The following is a 16,674-nucleotide window of genomic DNA, read 5'->3' as shown; positions in this document are numbered from 1 at the left end:
TGTCAGCTCCAGTGACTGAATCTGGTTTTTTTTTGTTTTTTTTTTAATTAAATTTCCTGTCTAAAGAAAAGAAAAGTCTTAAATGTTTAACAGTGAAAACAATAGATGAAAAAGGGGGTGGGGGAGTTAGAGCCAAAGCTTGGCACTGGTGGGTGTTTGGCTCTGGGAGAAGCGAGAGCGGCTCAGATTTGCATAAATTGCACAGTGCGGGTCAGAAAGTGGAATCAGAATTGTGCTTTCATTGCAGTGGCATGAATGGAAGCACATAATTGACATTCTTCCCCTTCTGATCAGATGTCTCCTCAAGGGGAGCTCACCACCCAGTACATTGTGTCTCATCCATTCAGGGCCGGGCTTGGACAGGGCTTTTGTTTTCAAATTATTATTTTTCTATTATGTGATTTCTTCTATCACCTGGGAAAAACCCTGGCATGGTCTGTTCCCCTACTCTGTGCCCCCACCCTTTGTGTCACACAACAAGAGATCACATTGTATTGAATATAGCTGCTGTTTCACATCTTTCTACATTTTTGGATCATCATGCAGCTGACCATGTATTACAGGTAACAGCAGTGGTGCTTTCCATTGTGTGTATCCTCATGATCAACTGGATGAGGTTTTCCTGAGAGATGCACAGGGAAACTCCCAGCTGAGACAAACTTAGCACAGTTACTGGCTCAGCCAAGATACAGTTTTCTTTTGGCTCACCTGACAGAATTACTTCTTGTGCATCACGAGGTTCGCAGTTCAACTGTGAGGAGGACATGCCCATTGACTCCAATTCACAAAGCTTAACATTTAACCATGTACTTAAATCCTAATGGGGCGTAAGTACTTGCTTATAGTTAAGCACATGCTGAAGTGCTTTGTTGAATCAGGGCCACAGCCAGTCCAGATAGGAATACACCTCTACCCCGATATAACTCGACCAGATATAACACGAATTCAGATATAACACGGTAAAGCAGTGTTCCCGGGGGGCAGGGCTGTGCACTCCGGTGGATCAAAGCAAGTTTGATATAAGGCAGTTTCACCTATAACGTGGTAAGAGTTTTTGGCTCCCAAGGACCGCGTTATATAGGGGTAGAGGTGTATTACTAAGGACCAGTCTACACTACAAATTTACATCGGTGCAGCTACACCACTGTAGTGCATCGGGTGAGGAAGTAACCAGAACGGATGGGCATGGGACAGAACCAAAGCTTGTGTCAAAGGGGGAACAGAGCAGAGGCCAGGACTGGGAGCCAGAGAGACCGCATGCACTGGGTCACAGAGCCACTCAATGGCCCAAATACCTGTTTACACTCATACAGGGGTAGGGCTCCATCCCACGCCACCCAAGTCTGGGTGCCTGTCAGCCAGTGGAGAGGCAGTAACTACAGTTGGGTGGTGTAATGGCAGAGCACCTTCCCTGCTGGCAGGGAGGGGTGGCTGGGCCAAATTCGAGTGGTAATGCAACCTGGCGCACAGGGTCCTGCTGCTGCTAGTCTCTGCCTCTGCTCTGCTCCCCCATAGACACAGGCTTCGCAGAGCCCAGGACTGCAGGCAGGAGCTCACACGCCAGGTCACAGTGTCAGTGAAATTTGGTCCAGTTGCCCCTCTATCATGCCAATAGGGAAGGGGCTCTGCTGTTACACCACCCAGCCCTGGTTACGGCCTCTCCATTGGCAGAGATGTGCCACAACTCGCCCATGGCTGGCCACAATCAGATATGCAGTAACATATAATAATATGTAACATAAATGATTTGCTGTGACATCAGACCTTTGGTCATTGCTTGTCCACCATAAGATGGGGCCCACCCAAATTTCTACTCCTAGCTATGCCACAGGCCGCCAGGCAACAGACATTACAGCTTGCATCCTTTCAGGTCTGGATCTCAGATTTTCCTCCATCCTCCCTTTTCAGCCCCATGGGGCCTGTTAACAACCACAATGCTTTCTCCCCATTTAATAAGGGGTGTGCATTCTCTCACTCTATATGTCCAGCCACTGGAATTGCATCAGAACCCTTTGCTGTTCCCGATCCCCCCAGACACCAAGTGTATTGCACCTACAGTGCAACTGAACTGTGCCTTGCCATGTGGGATGGGCAAGGGGGAATCTGTGGCCACCAACACATGAGCCCTGTTGTTCACGGTATCTACAGAGGCTCCCTTAACTCCATGGCCCCCAGACGATCAGGACAATGATGATGATTTTCATATGCACAGGGAAAAATCAGAATGATGTTTATGAAGTATAAACCAGGTGAATTTTGATTTCCCCTCTGGCTCTAGAGGAGGGGAGCAGCTGGTGGAGAGTGGATGAAAAATGCTTTATCTGCTGTATTTTGGTGACCAGGAGTTGAGTGATAGGTTTAATAATTGATAGAGCAATTTAGTAGTGGTCTGTAATCCTGAAAGAAGCCCTTGCTCCCCTCCCTCTGAGACTGACAGGCTGCTCTCAGTGGCTTTGCCTGCAAAATTTCAGTCCTTGGTTCAGTAAACAACATGGGGGGGTGGGGGGGGGGAGAAAGCAACTGTTCTGAACCTTTTGTTTTGTTTCTGCGAACAGCTGTGCTGTTTTTCTCCAGCTCAAAGCTTCCACTGTTTGTTTGTGTGCTCTTTCTCTGTCTCTTGTTCGAAGTGAGCAGGAGGTTTCCTTTCGGGCCTTCTCTCCATTAAAGGCAATTCCCACTGGTGTACATATGGATGTAGGTATATCCCTGCAAACCCCTAATGGAGATGTCAGGTCTTACACCCCTGCAGCTTGCTTGGCTAAATTACAGGGTTAACCAGTGCAAATTTCCTTAATGTAAAGAGGCCCTCTTTTAACTCTGGTTCAGCTGTTTTCAGGCCGTGAGGATCACAGTTTAGGTCATATTTTTAGTCAGCTCCTGAGTGGTTTGAGCATTGTTCTGCTAAACCCAGGGTTGTGAGTTCAATCCTTGAGGGGGCCATTTAGGGGTCTGGGGCAAAAATTGGGGATTGGTCCTGCTTTGAGCAAGGGGTTGGACTAGATGATCTCCTGAGGTCCCTTCCAACCCTGATATTCTATGATTCTATGTCTGAACTTGTGTGTCCACTTGTGGTGTTTGTAAGTGACTGCACCTGCAAAAGTGGATGTGTACAATCTGCACTTGTACAGCCCACTGCTTTAGTAGCACATCCATGGTTCCACATGTACCTATTTTTTCTGCATGCATAGGATGGTATACACTTGCTTTACGTGTTTAAGGCTTAATATTTCCTAGCCCTGTGTGTTTAAGAGGATGCACGCATGGGGGTTGCAGGGGGAGCAGGGAAGTTAGAAGTTAGAAAAGTTAGACATGGAGATAGAGAGTTTGGAGGGAGAAGAAGGAGAGTTTGGAGACACCGAAGATATATAGGAGGAGGAGGTAGAGAAGACAAATACAGGAAAAGAGAGAGAGAGAGAAAGCAAGATAAGGAGCTAGAAGGAGAAAGATAAGGTAACAAAGAAACAGACACTGAAGACCAACAGGAAAAGAGTTGTCATGCTCTTTTATAAGGAAAGGAAAAAAATGTGGAGTGCAGCCAAGTAGGGAAAATGAGTACAAACGAAGGCATAATAAAGACATAATAGTAAGTTACACTTTTCCACATATATTATATAGATATTGGATTGACAATATGTCACAAGTAAGCACAGTATGCAATAGGCAATACTTGACTGTTTTATTCCGTTTAATTGCAGAGGGCCGAGCCTTTGGGGATAGGCAAGGCAGGTATTTTTCAGCTATCAGCATGCTGCTACGTCATTAATAGTTGATCTCAGGGGGAAGTTGTTTTAGTCCCTGATTATGTGATTTATTTGTTGTTAAATACCCTATAGTAACTACAGGCTCCTGAAGCTTACTTGGTAATTACCCTTACTGAGTCCAAAAGTAATTCCCATGTCACAGGCCCTCTGTTCTTAAAACAGATATAACTGTGCATGCACTTGGCAAATACGCAGTAAGATCTGCCCGGCCCTTTCCTCCAGCACTCCCAGTTGCATGCTACTTAGCACAGAAATATAGGGATTGCTGTAACCACATCATTGGCAAGTATGCATGTTCTGCCCATTATATTTATGTCCTGTAACATAAACCCTTACCAAATGCTGAATTGATACAACCTTCATTCCTCTTAGTTCATACGGACTTTGGAGAGCTGAATGTCTACCTTTTTTGGTGGGGGAAATGTCCTGGAAACTAATCCTGTGGGATTCATCATGATGATAGGTGTGCACATACTATTATGAGCTCTCTCTAGTGATGGATATGACGACAATACTACTTAGCACAGGAATGATTGCTGGGCTACACCCAGAATCCTTAGCAGGAAGTTGGGTGTGTCTGCATCTGAAGAGTGAAAAATAAAGGATGGTAGATTCTTAGCAGTGCCCGTCAGAGTCTCCATAAGCATAAACAAATTAAACATGTTCATGCATGTCCAATACACTATGTGCCTGATAGAATTGGTGGCATCCCTATGTTGTGTTCTTCCCTGCCACTTCACTGTCCCCGGGCCTGGCTGAAATCTGTCTAATGATCATTTTAAAAATGCAACAGTTTTCTGGCCTAGTAGCCAAGTGCTTGTGGTAGTGCTCTGTTTTGCTGTGTGAGAGACTCCGGTCCATAGCAGATCTCTTGTGACTGGAGCTGGGCAACTACGGGGAAAGGGTGTTAAGTAGAGCTGGGCATCAACACCCGTTTTTGGTGAAAAGTGCTGATTCAGTGGCACCAAATTCGGGTCGGTTTTGTCAGATTGTTTCAAAACAAAACAAATCTTTAAAAAAAATCCCTGAAAAAATCAAAATGTTTCGTTTTGATGTTTCCACGAAACGTTTTAATTTTTAATTAAAAATTTCTTTCAATTTTAGTAAAAAAAAAACAAAAAACCAACGAAACCAAAAAAAAAAAAACAACGCTTCAGAGATGTTAAATGCTCAACATTGAAATGAAATGTTTCATTCAACTTGAATGAATTTTTTTTTAAATGTTAATTACGAATTGAAAAAAATCTGTTATTCACCTAGCTAGTGTCAAGCCCTGTTAGGTCATAAGGAATTTCTGTTATTTTATAGGAATTCCTCTGGCTGGGTAAGGAGCTGCTTAGACAGACTCTGAAGCCAGCCCCTCCAGAGCTCACTTCAGTGAGCTCTATATCATGAGAGGGGGCATTCCCCTGGTTAAATGTTTATTCCTCAAACTTTGCAGCTTCCACTCTGAACTACAGTTCACCTTGCTATGGCCTGCAAAATCTTACAGTGGAAACTTGGACAAAGAAACAGAGTTATCTGGCTAGTAAAGAATCAGAACAATTGCCAACTCACCAAAGAGAATGTTGACTGCCTTTGATGTGCAGGCTGTGAATAGCTGCTATGCTTCATAGTTTGTCTTTTCTAGAGGCCACTGAAAGATATGAGATGCACAGCCCTGGATACTGAAGTACTTTATTCATCCACAGAATGGGAAACATCAGTGAAAGTTCCCCCTTGCTTCCCACAACCTTCTTCTAGAATGGCCCCCATTGGGGGTGAGAGGGTAGCATAGTCTGGGGAGGATGCCAGTCAGTGTCAAGGATGCGGTAATGGTTCTTTGTGATTGTGGGTAGTTGTCTGCTAGGAATTGGACTGCGACAACCAACTTCATGGTCATGTAGACCACCAAGAGTGGTAAATAATGTCCACCAGGTTTGGCAAGTGCGGAGTGAGCTGTGTGATGGGTTGTTAGTAAGTTCCAACTTCGGTTCTATTTATTGGCTTGGTATTTTTGCACGTTATCATGCCTATGTATTATTACCCCCACCCCCTCCTGTCCAGGATCTGGTATAAAGGTGTATGGGACCTAAACAGCACCCACATTTCAAAGAGGGTGTCCCAGGCAGACAAGAGTGACTCTGAGTCTTCCTGATGTGTCTCTTCACACACCGCCCCCCCACGCAGGTCAGTTTCCCTTTTGGGGTAACAAAGCAGCAAATATATCAGCATGTTTCTCTATACACAGGCTTCCCTGGAAGGACTCTCACAGGGATCCCCCACACTGAGGAGCCAGTTGCTCTGCCCAGCCCTGCATTAGGAATCTATTTGCTGAGACTTGCAACATGGGCTTCATCTGTCCCTTTCCCACCCCCACCCCCAGTTGGGCTCTGCCTGGTGTCAATCTGAAGGGCACCCTAGGGTGCAGGAAGAGCTGCCCCAGACCAGAGGGGATATTCCTGACATGAAGCGGGAGGAAGAGGGAGGGACATACCATACGTGGGTGGAACAATGTCTGGGATAATACAGATGGGCTGGAGTCTGGACACAGGGTGGGAATGGAGGTCAGGACCTGAGAAGAGACCAGGACATAGGAGACAGATCAGGTAGGGTCCAGGATGCAGTGGGGGACAAATAGGATGGTAGGAACAAGGACATGCAGGGCAGGTGGTTGGGGGGAGGCTAGAAAAACAGGGAACAGATTACAGGGCAGATGGGATACAGGGGCAGGTGGGGCAGGACACAAGAGAAGGGGGCTGATGGCATGGGGGGCAGGACCTTGCTGGGTAAGAGGACTGGAGATGGGGCAGGTCCTGAGGAGCTGATGGGCAGATAGGCTAGGACAGAGAGGGGTGATGGTGGGGCGGGGGGTTTAGGACACAGTGGAAAATGGAGGGCAGGCGGGTTGGGGTAGGACGCAGGGGGTAGGGCAGGACCCCAGGGACAGCTGAGATGGGAGAGAACATGGGGAGATGGGGGCAGAGGTGGCCACTGCATGTCCTAGTCCCTGCCGTTCCATTTGTCCCCCTGGTTCCCACCTGTCCTAGGGAGCCATTTCTGCTGGAGCTAGTGGGCCCTCCCAGGCTGGGCTTGATCTGTGCAGAGGCCTCTATATGTATGTTAAGAATGACATCCCATTGCTGAGAGGACTAAATCAAAGCTAGTTAAGAAATCATTAATACGAGTCAGGGTGCACATAGTTAGTCCACACCGCAGCAGACTCGTGGGGTAGAGCACATCCCAGCTTCCGGCAAATCTGCTGCCCTAGCCAGCTGCCTAGCTTGCCTATGCCTAAAGTGTCTCTTTTCAGAGTAGCAGCCGTGTTAGTCTGTATTCGCAAAAAGAAAAGGAGGACTTGTGGCACCTTAGAGACTAACAAATTTATTTGCGCATAAGCTTTCGTGGGCTACAGCTCACTTCATCGGATGCATTCAGTGGTATTTTCCACTGAATGCATCCAATGAAGTGAGCTGTAGCTCAGGAAAGCTTATGCTCAAATAAATTTGTTAGTCTCTAAGGTGCCACAAGTCCTCCTTTTCTTTTAAAGTGTCTCTGTGCATAATGTGCTTGAAAAGGTACCACACATACACGTAAAGAACCCCAGGGAGTGTGGTCACCTCAGGCCCCTATTAACGCCACCACTGATCTGAGGGTGGGCACCCTGCGGGGCAGTTTTAAAATTCAGAAGGAGCCCAACTGTCAAAATCTAACTCTGGGGAAACGAAACTCCTTGGCAGTCGTTTTCGACATCCTGTGATGAGTGGATGAAAAACCCAGTGAGCGAGACTGGTAATTAATTTTCCTGACAGAAACACCAGACAATGAAATTACCCTGCCACAGAGCAGGGTCACTGAAGTAAATATTCTGCCGGAGGCAGGCCTAAAAGTGGCATAGGGTCACGTGGCAGAAGCAAGCAAACAAAAGAAGCAGCATTTCTTCATTTGGGGAATTGTGGGCATCACAAGCAGGTTTAGGATGCTGGCATCCCTGTTGGGTGGACAGAGCGAGGGTCAAGTTCTCGTGCCAGCGAAAACAGCTGTCTAGCAGATGCAGTTCTGCTGTAGTTCAACTCCAAGAGGAGGGAGGGAATGGAAGGAAGCAACACTGAGTTCCCACTAACATTACAGACACTTTAATCCAGTTCACCTGGTGCAGTAATTAAGTTGGGAATGGGGGTGAGAGCCCTAAGAGGTGAAGGCAGGGCTGGCTGCTGTTATCTCAGAAGCTTAAACGCTTTTGGCTGCCTTTGACCTCTTCCAGGTTGGCTGCAGATGGCTTTTACTTTCTATCCCCTAGTCACGCTATTCAGATTTTGTGTCCTTTAAACCTGGTTCATTCCTGTGGGTAGGGAGCGGAGGGAGGTGTCTTGCTGGAAAGAAGTTTGAGGAGATTTGTGGAAGAGGAGGGCAGGGAGTGTTTTTTCCCACGTAGCTAATGATTAATGCTGGAGCCACAGATTGTACTGCAGCGGGGCTTTAAATACACAGTCGTGCTTTGCCAGGGCAGAGATTATAAACTTGGGACATTCCTGCACATGCTGGGGTGTCCAGTGAGCTCACCCTGCTACCTCACTAGCTCCTGAATCTCTCCTTTCCTACAGGGCTTCAACTCTAATGTGCTTTCCTGAAGAGTGGGATGCTATTGGCAACAAAAGCTTGAAGCTGGTTTTGGTTTTACTTTTCCAAAATACAAAGTTTGCTTTCTCTCCTTCCCCCACCCCCCCACCTCCTGGCCCCTTAGTGCCTGGGATAGAAAAGTGTGAGTCACCTGGACCAGGTTTTGTGCTTTTAGACAGGGATAGTAGAGAGAGGTGGGAAGGGATTAGGGCTGGGGTGTGTGGAGAGGGGTGTTTGGTGGAGGAGGGGAGAGTAGGGATGGATGTGGGAGGTGCATTTGTATAATCCTGAAAAAGGAGGAGCTCCAGTTAACCTCACTGCAAAGGTGGCTTCAGAAACTCTGCTGGGCCTAGTGTTGGCTGCTTTTGGTGTGTGATTTGCTATCCATTATCTTCTGTTTGTCTTTGCTGGGCCTTCCTGTGGTATTGAAGAACTTTCCCCTTTTCCTTACAAACTCATGACAGTGGGAGGAGGTTGAAATACTCTGTCAGCAGAGGTTCTAGGTCCTTGTTGCCTTAGGCAGGCTGGGAGAAACTTCTCCTCACAACATTTCCCACCACTGGCAAGCCTAGAGCAGCAGTCCCTGCTTAGGAAGTCAGGGAACCACAGTGATGTTGGAGCACAGCATCCTCCATGCACACAGCAGATACCACACGAACCTTACCTTGCTGCACTAACCTGCACTTTAAAGTCTACACTAGGTCCCCCTGCAACACTGGTTCAACACAACCTCAGCCAGACTTACTTTGAGCAGGTTGAATTGACTCTGTGCTGAAAATGGCTGGTAGAATGGTAGAGTCATCCGTGCAAGGGCTCCTAATGTTGCTAGATCCTGGTGCAGCTGAAATGGTGTTTAAGATATGACAAACTTTTCCTTCCTTTGGAATAAAATTATGCCACTCTTTGAGTATCTGAGCCGAATTTGAATGATCTAAGAATAAAAGGATAAACAAAGGGGTGACTCAAGGTCTCATACTAGAACCAGAATTTATTACATATATTTATTCATGATCTGGAAAAAGTAGGGAACCGCGGGGTGCTAAAATTCGCAGATGCCACAGAATTACGAAGGTGAGTCAAGACTACCAAAGACAGTGAAGAACTATTCAGGCACCTAACCGGGGAATAGGCAGAATGATGGCAGATGAAATTCAGTGTTAACAAATATAAGGTAGTGCACATTGAAAGGAAAAAAATTGAACTACTCCTAGATATTGTTGATTTATAAATTAACTTTAACCACTCAGGAGAAAGACCTGCCTGGTGGTGTTCAGGCTAAATATCTGCTGAAATGCACAGCGTCGGTCCAAAAGCAAACAAAATGGTAGGATCGGAAAGGAATGGGATGTAAAATAATTCCACAGCTCTTCTAATACCATTATGTAAATTGATGGTACATCCCCACTTTGAATACTATATTCACTTCTGATCATCCCATCTCTAAAAAGTTATAGCAAAAATAGAAGGAGTTTAGAATCGGGTAACAAACATGGTTGGAGGCATGGAAGGACATTCTCATGATGGAAAACTGAAAAAGATTAGAACTGTTTTGTTTAGAGAGACCCACAAATAAGAGGGAAATGAGAGAGGTATAAAAATAATGAATGGCATAGGAGAAGATGAATCCAGTGCTCCCTTTTAACCTTTTGCCCGTTATAGTAACAAGGGGATGTGAAGTAAAAGGCAACAAACTTATCCTATAAAACCAAATACACTTTAACACAACACATAGCCTGTGAAACTCATTGCCACAATTTATCATTGAGGTCAACGGCTTAGTAAGATTAAAAAAATTATTATGCCCCTATAGATGGATAAGGAGAGTATCCCTTGTTATGTTAGATTAGATAAAAATTCATAAAGCAAACATATGCCCATACTTCAAGACATAAACCAATGTCTGACAGACAGTAGTTAGGAAGAAATTTCTATGGGCAGGTTATTTCTTTACAAGGTTTCTGGCCCACTCCTCTGAAGTAGTTGATATTGACTGCTGTGTGACTGAGGCTACTTGTCCAGATGGATCAAGACTTGATCCAGTTTGGCAATTCCTATGCTCCCAAAAATAGATATGAATTTTAGCCCTGTAAAATACAAAGGAGGTATCCAATGGCAGATAACCTGGAAGAACATGTGGAAGCTTGTTCCTTGGGGAAACAGAGGACTGCAGTGTCCAGGGCTGTCAATCTAGCTCCTTACAGGAAATGTAAATAAATAAATAAGAATGGTCAAGATGGGGAAGTTGTTGTGGATAGTGGAAGGGTGATACCTGTGTTTGGCAGCAGTGGAGATGATTTTTCATGGGTGGGGAGGCTTCTGGATAACATTCTATGTCTTCCCTGACGTAGGGAGTTAGTGGATAGGATTTCAAGTTCAGACAGTGCAAGACTGAACTCTCATTAGTGACCAGGGAGGCTTCATTCATAACATGCAGGCAGACAGGGAGAGGCAGATGGCTTTGAATGCAGGATTTACATAGTAATGAGATTCAGGTCATCCTAGCTGTCTTCTTTCTCTTTCTGCATTTTTGTCTGGGTGTCATCCACTGTGGAAGGAATGAAGAAGCGGACAAGGAAGGGAGGGGAATATAGATGAAGATCTGGAAATTAACCCTTTGCCATTCTCCTGAGTGGCGCTGTAATACTGGAATAAAAAGTTGGCAGTGACAGGCATACTAATGCAAAGGAATGGTGGGTATAAAAGCTTATAGCAATCACAAAAGAAAATAGGAGTGCTGATGCGGGATGATAGTGGGTTTTTTTTTTAACTCGGACCTATAGTGTACTCTGTGTGGGGATGGCAGAATCAGCCCAGGCTTAAGGTGCCTTAATTTTCAGATTCTGGGTTGCTGGGTTTGGAGCCAACAGTTTTTGTTTTTATCGCTGCAAGTCAGCCCAGTGTTGAAGAGGGTTTTGTGCTGAGATTGGGGTATGGGCTCTCATTGGTATGTCTTTGCTTGTTTCTTAAATAAAGAAAACCTCCCCTGTTTTGCACAGCTCCTCTCTGTAGTTATGTCTCTTCATGAGTAAGCAATGGCGTTTGCTGGAAAACAATATGTTTTCAATTGCACTTAGCAGGTCTGAATCTCCTGCTGGCATTGGTTGTTATCTCAATGAAAAATGACATACTTCAGGAGACAGTATAGTGGTTGGAGAAGGGGTTTGGGAGTCAGGACTCCTAGGTTCTAATTCTCACTCTAATATAGACTGAAGCATTTGAACAATATTGCCAACACAAGCATTTGAAAAACGTCGGTCAGCCCCTCCCCCACCATTATGAGATTAGTTTAAAAATCATGATACTTTAAAAATAATACATTTGGGGAGCTTTATTTTTCTGATGGTGTTTGAGCCTTTAGGGTTCATGTTTTCAAGCTTTTCTCTGCAGGAAAGGAAAGTTGAGAATCTAATATAATCACCTGACTCCAGAAGCTGGGACTTTAAGGAAACATCAAGTAGTGTGAGACTCACAATAAAAATCACAAGAGTTGACAACACTATGTCTATTCCTCAGTTTCCCCATCTGTAAATGGGGATAATGATATTTATCTACTTCACAGGGGTACTGAGGCATCATAGGGGTATTGAGTTTTCATTGTTTATAAAGTGCTTTGAAGCTCTTGGACTAAAGTTGCTAGGAAAATGAAAGTATTTTTTGGGACACTAGTGGTTTGTGGAAGCACAACCTAAGTTTTTAAAATGGTCTCAATTTTAATGCTGGAAGTCTGTGTTTTAAAAACGGGAAGAAAAGCATTTCCTCTGTTGTATGTGTGTCTCTGCTAGTGGTGACCTGAATGGACCAAAGCTTTGCAGATAGTAGGTGGCTTTTGTTCTTAAGCACTTCATTAACTTAATCATTAAATACAGTATCAAACAGGCTCAGGTAAGAGACTTCAGTGCCTCCTTTACATTTCCTAAGCAGAGCTAATGCTAAAATGTACTGCTCAGAAGTCTGCTTTGCTTCAGTAGGCATCTGTTGAAACAAACCAGTCATATTTGGAGAGACAGATAAGGGGACCCTAAATATCCCCTTTCTCCCATCCCAAGCAGATGGAAAATGTGGCTTGTGCCTACAACACAACCTTGGGAGCCAGGATTCCTGGATTCTTTTCCTGGCATTGCCCATAACTCCATGTAGCCATGGTATTATTGTGTTACTTCTCTGTTCTACAGTACATTCATCTGTAAAATAAGAGCAACAATGCTTTTGTACCTTACAGGACAGTTGTAAAGCTTAATTAATATATGAATATTTATAAATCACTTTGAGTTTTATATATGGACGGCCCTATGTAAAAGAGAATCAGCATTATGCCATGACGAGGGCACTGGACCGGGCATCGGGAGACCTGGGTTCTATTCCCAGCTGCAGCACCTTGGGTGAGTCACTTCACCACTGTGCCTCAATGTCCCATCTGTAAAATGGGGATAGTGATACTTATCTCTTGTTATGAAAATTCACATCTATAGATGAAAAGTGAAATATAAGAGCTCAGTATATGGTGTTATAGGAGGGTCCTATAAAGGTGATGTCTGTATGTGTGTTAGTAGTTGGTTAACAGATAAGGTGCCAGAAGACAGCACTCTCGAATATATACCATGGTTCCTGGGCTTTGTGGGACCAATAAAACTTGTTGTTCACTGCAAATAGCTTCTTGAGGGTTGCTGGTTACATGGAATTTTGAACAAATGCTAGTGTGTGTTTTACAATGGTTAATGCTTTCTCATCTGTTCTTTTGCAGAGCCCCTGAAATCATCCTTGGTTTACCATTCTGTGAAGCAATCGACATGTGGTCTCTGGGATGTGTTATTGCAGAGCTGTTCTTGGGCTGGCCTTTATACCCAGGAGCCTCAGAGTACGATCAGGTTGGTATGGATGCTGCACTTGCTGTTAACAGAAACACAGAAACTTTTTTCTTTCTTGTGTCAGACTGTTAACTTTCTATTCTTTCCTGATGGAAGATATGTGTGTTTGATTTTTAATATCCTAAGACTACTTTTTCATCCACCTGTAGCGTTCTATGTAACCAATAAGATATTTAGTTCTGTGCCTTTAAGAACTGACTGCCTAAGTGAACTGTCAATCAAGAGTATAAGTTCCTGTTGACTAGAAAGCTCTGTAGATGATCTCTAATCACTGAACAGAGCTGCCATCCTTACTCTGCTTAACAGCAAGTATTAAATGAAGAGTTATTTGTTATAATATAAGAAACTGTATGAACTCAGCTGCTTTGTATAATCCCCTAATGAGGACGTATATTAAAATCAATGAAAAGAAAGAGAATGGTCTTTGGGGCAGATCCTCAGCTGCTGTCAACTGTCATAGCTCCATTGAATTCAACTGAGCTGTGATAATTAAAGCTAACTGAAGATCAGCCCGATAGACTTTAATGTTCCTCTCCTATCTTTAAAACAGGAGATGCAGCAACCTCTACAGTTCAGGTTAGATAACAGTTTCTATTCTAACCACCTTTTTTCAGTTGCTCATTCCTTTCTGAAACTGGGGGCTTGGGCTCTGTCTGAAAGTGATCTTTTTGGGAAAAGCCTAAGGGAAAAGGAGAGTGATGAAAAGAAATATAGTACACTTTTCCCATTATGAGAACATTCCTGAGAGTTTTCTTTTTTAATAGTATTTCAGCCATGGCTTTAAAAGTGAAATCTGGCATGGAAATAGCCCTCACTGAGATTCAGTGCCTTTAGCTGTTTCAGCGGAAATCGGTTTTGTGCCTTTGAAAATCACATACTGAGCATGAGCAGTAGACTCCCCTCCAGAGATAAACTGAGAAAGTGCACAGTTGATGAAGAACTCCTCACACGCCTGTATACAGTTGACTTATAGTAGTGCAAAGTCTGCTCTAGTCAAGTATATTGTGGGCTTCTGTGGAGCTTGTGCAATGGGCTGGCACGGAAACTGAGTCTTTGCCTCAGGCTGTGTGGATTTGTAAGGTTGGCAGTGGGTTGAAGAGGGGCTATTGAAGTTTGTAAGGTGTGCAGGAAGGAGCCTTGCTTGGAGGTACCGAAGGAGCTCCACAGCAGGAGTGGGCACTTCGTATGGGCGAGGGCCAGCCGCGTTTTGAGGTCCTCAAGACTGAAGCTGCTTCTTATGATTTTTTTTCATTTCTTTCCATCTTTTCTTTGAAAAATACCGAGCGTTTTGTCCGTGGCATTTCCTGCATTAGAAGGATATTAAGTTTTCAAAGTGAAGCAATCAAGAAGTCAGGAAATGCTGAAGTTAAGGTTTCATATGCCACCTTATGTCAACATTATGTCAGCCTTTAATTACATGCTTACATACTTTTTCTCTACTAAATGAAAAAAACAATTCTCCACTCTTAGACATGTATGCATGACATCCATGGTTCTGTGTATGCCAACGAGGCAGAGTCCGTGAAAGTCATTGACATGACAAATGCAGTAAGCGATATAAACACTGTAGATTTAGTACAAGACACAGAATGATGGTGTAAATTTGCTTCAGTACATAGGCCGCTTCGGTTCACCGATATTGGCTTCATCTGCTTTACCTCTGAGCTGCTCCAAAGAAAATAAAGGAAGTACCAAGTTATTGAAATTACATACCTTTTATAGAGACGAGAACTTACCATGAAAAGCTCTAAGTCAATAAAAACACACAATTAAAATGTGTGGGCATTCTCTTTTACCTTTAAAGTGTGAAGAAAAAGGGAGAAATACCCACAGACTTTAGAAGCTAAAGGAAGAATGTTTTATAGATTTCCAGGGTAAATGTCCTGAGACATTAATAATAAAGGTGGAAATGCCATTAAAGTCTATGGGAATTCTCTTTCTTTCATTCTTTTAGTATATCCTTGATAAAGCCCAACTTGACACCACCCTTTTCTCTCTTTCTTTGTTCCATTGTTTTAAATGCCTCCTGCCCTCCTGAAAGGAAGACCACCACAGATCTTCACCAGATGAGCAGTAACCTCTCATCCTTCTCTTACAGATTCGCTATATTTCACAGACACAGGGCTTACCAGCAGAGTATTTGTTAAGTTCAGGGACAAAGACAACAAGATTTTTCAACAGGGATACAGACTCACCGTATCCATTGTGGAGGCTAAAGGTAGGAAGATATTTCCTTGTTTCCTTCATCTTGCAATAGTAGACTGGAAGTAAGGCGACATTCTGTTAAGTCCGAGTGTGGGTCTCGTCTCTTTGCAATGCATTGAGATGCTTCCCAAAACTGAGATGTTGGGATGGGTATGAGCTGAGGTAAAACTGTTGTAACAAAAGTAGGCAGCCCTTGGCTGGCCAATGGCTTTGCAATTAGTGCCTGGCACTGCATTGTAGAAGCTTAAAGTCCAAAGTGAACCTTAAAATCTCTCCAATCAGGAGCTGCCCAACCTGGGGATATTGCGGACAGGACTATTTTAGGTTTCAGAGTAGCAGCCGTGTTAGTCTGTATTCGCAAAAAGAAAAGGAGTACTTGTGGCACCTTAGAGACTAACAAATTTATTAGAGCATAAGCTTTCGTGAGCTACAGCTCACTTCATCGGATGCATTTGGTGGAAAAAACAGAGGAGAGATTTATATACACACACACAGAGAACATGAAACAATGGGTTTATCATACGGGAGACAGACCAGTCCTTGCTTACAGACAGCCCCCCAATCTGAAGCAAATACTCACCAGCAACCACACACCACACAACAGAACCACTAACCCAGGAACCTATCCTTGCAACAAAGCCCGTTGCCAACTCTGTCCACATATCTATTCAGGGGATACCATCATAGGGCCTAATCACATCAGCCACACTATCAGAGGCTCGTTCACCTGCGCATCTATCAATGTGATATATGCCATCATGTGCCAGCAATACCCCTCTGCCATGTACATTGGCCAAACTGGACAGTCTCTACGTAAAAGAATGAATGGACACAAATCAGACGTCAAGAATTATAACATTCAAAAACCAGTTGGAGAACACTTCAATCTCTCTGGTCACTCGATCACAGACCTAAGAGTGGCTATACTTCAACAAAAAAGCTTCAAAAACAGACTCCAACGAGAGACTGCTGAATTGGAATTAATTTGCAAACTGGATACAATTAACTTAGGCTTGAATAGAGACTGGGAATGGATGAGTCATTACACAAAGTAAAACTATTTCCCCATGGTATTTCTCCCCCCCCACCCCACCCCCCACTGTTCCTCTGATATTCTTGTTAACTGCTGGAATTAGCCTACCTGCTTGTCACCATGAAAGGCTTTCCTCCTTCCCCCCCCTGCTGTTGGTGATGGCTTATCTTAAGTGATCACTCTCCTTACAGTGTGTATGATAAACCCATTG

The 16,674-nt window shown here is 44.1% G+C and overlaps 1 protein-coding gene across 2 annotated transcripts in view; it reads left to right on the top strand.

The window, feature by feature from the left end:
* The window catches only part of HIPK2 (homeodomain interacting protein kinase 2), a 179,765-nt gene that overhangs the window by 117,721 nt on the left and 45,370 nt on the right, over positions 1–16,674 (top strand). For both annotated transcript variants that reach the window (XM_038401791.2, XM_038401769.2), the window contains exons 3-4: positions 13,102–13,225; positions 15,324–15,443. In XM_038401791.2, the coding sequence (XP_038257719.1) occupies positions 13,102–13,225; positions 15,324–15,443 (244 nt within the window). The remainder of the gene's footprint in view (positions 1–13,101; positions 13,226–15,323; positions 15,444–16,674) is intronic.

Source organism: Dermochelys coriacea, chromosome 1, assembly GCF_009764565.3.
Source record: "Dermochelys coriacea isolate rDerCor1 chromosome 1, rDerCor1.pri.v4, whole genome shotgun sequence".
Taxonomy (NCBI): domain Eukaryota; kingdom Metazoa; phylum Chordata; order Testudines; family Dermochelyidae; genus Dermochelys; species Dermochelys coriacea.
This window is presented reverse-complemented; position numbering and strand designations above follow the sequence as displayed.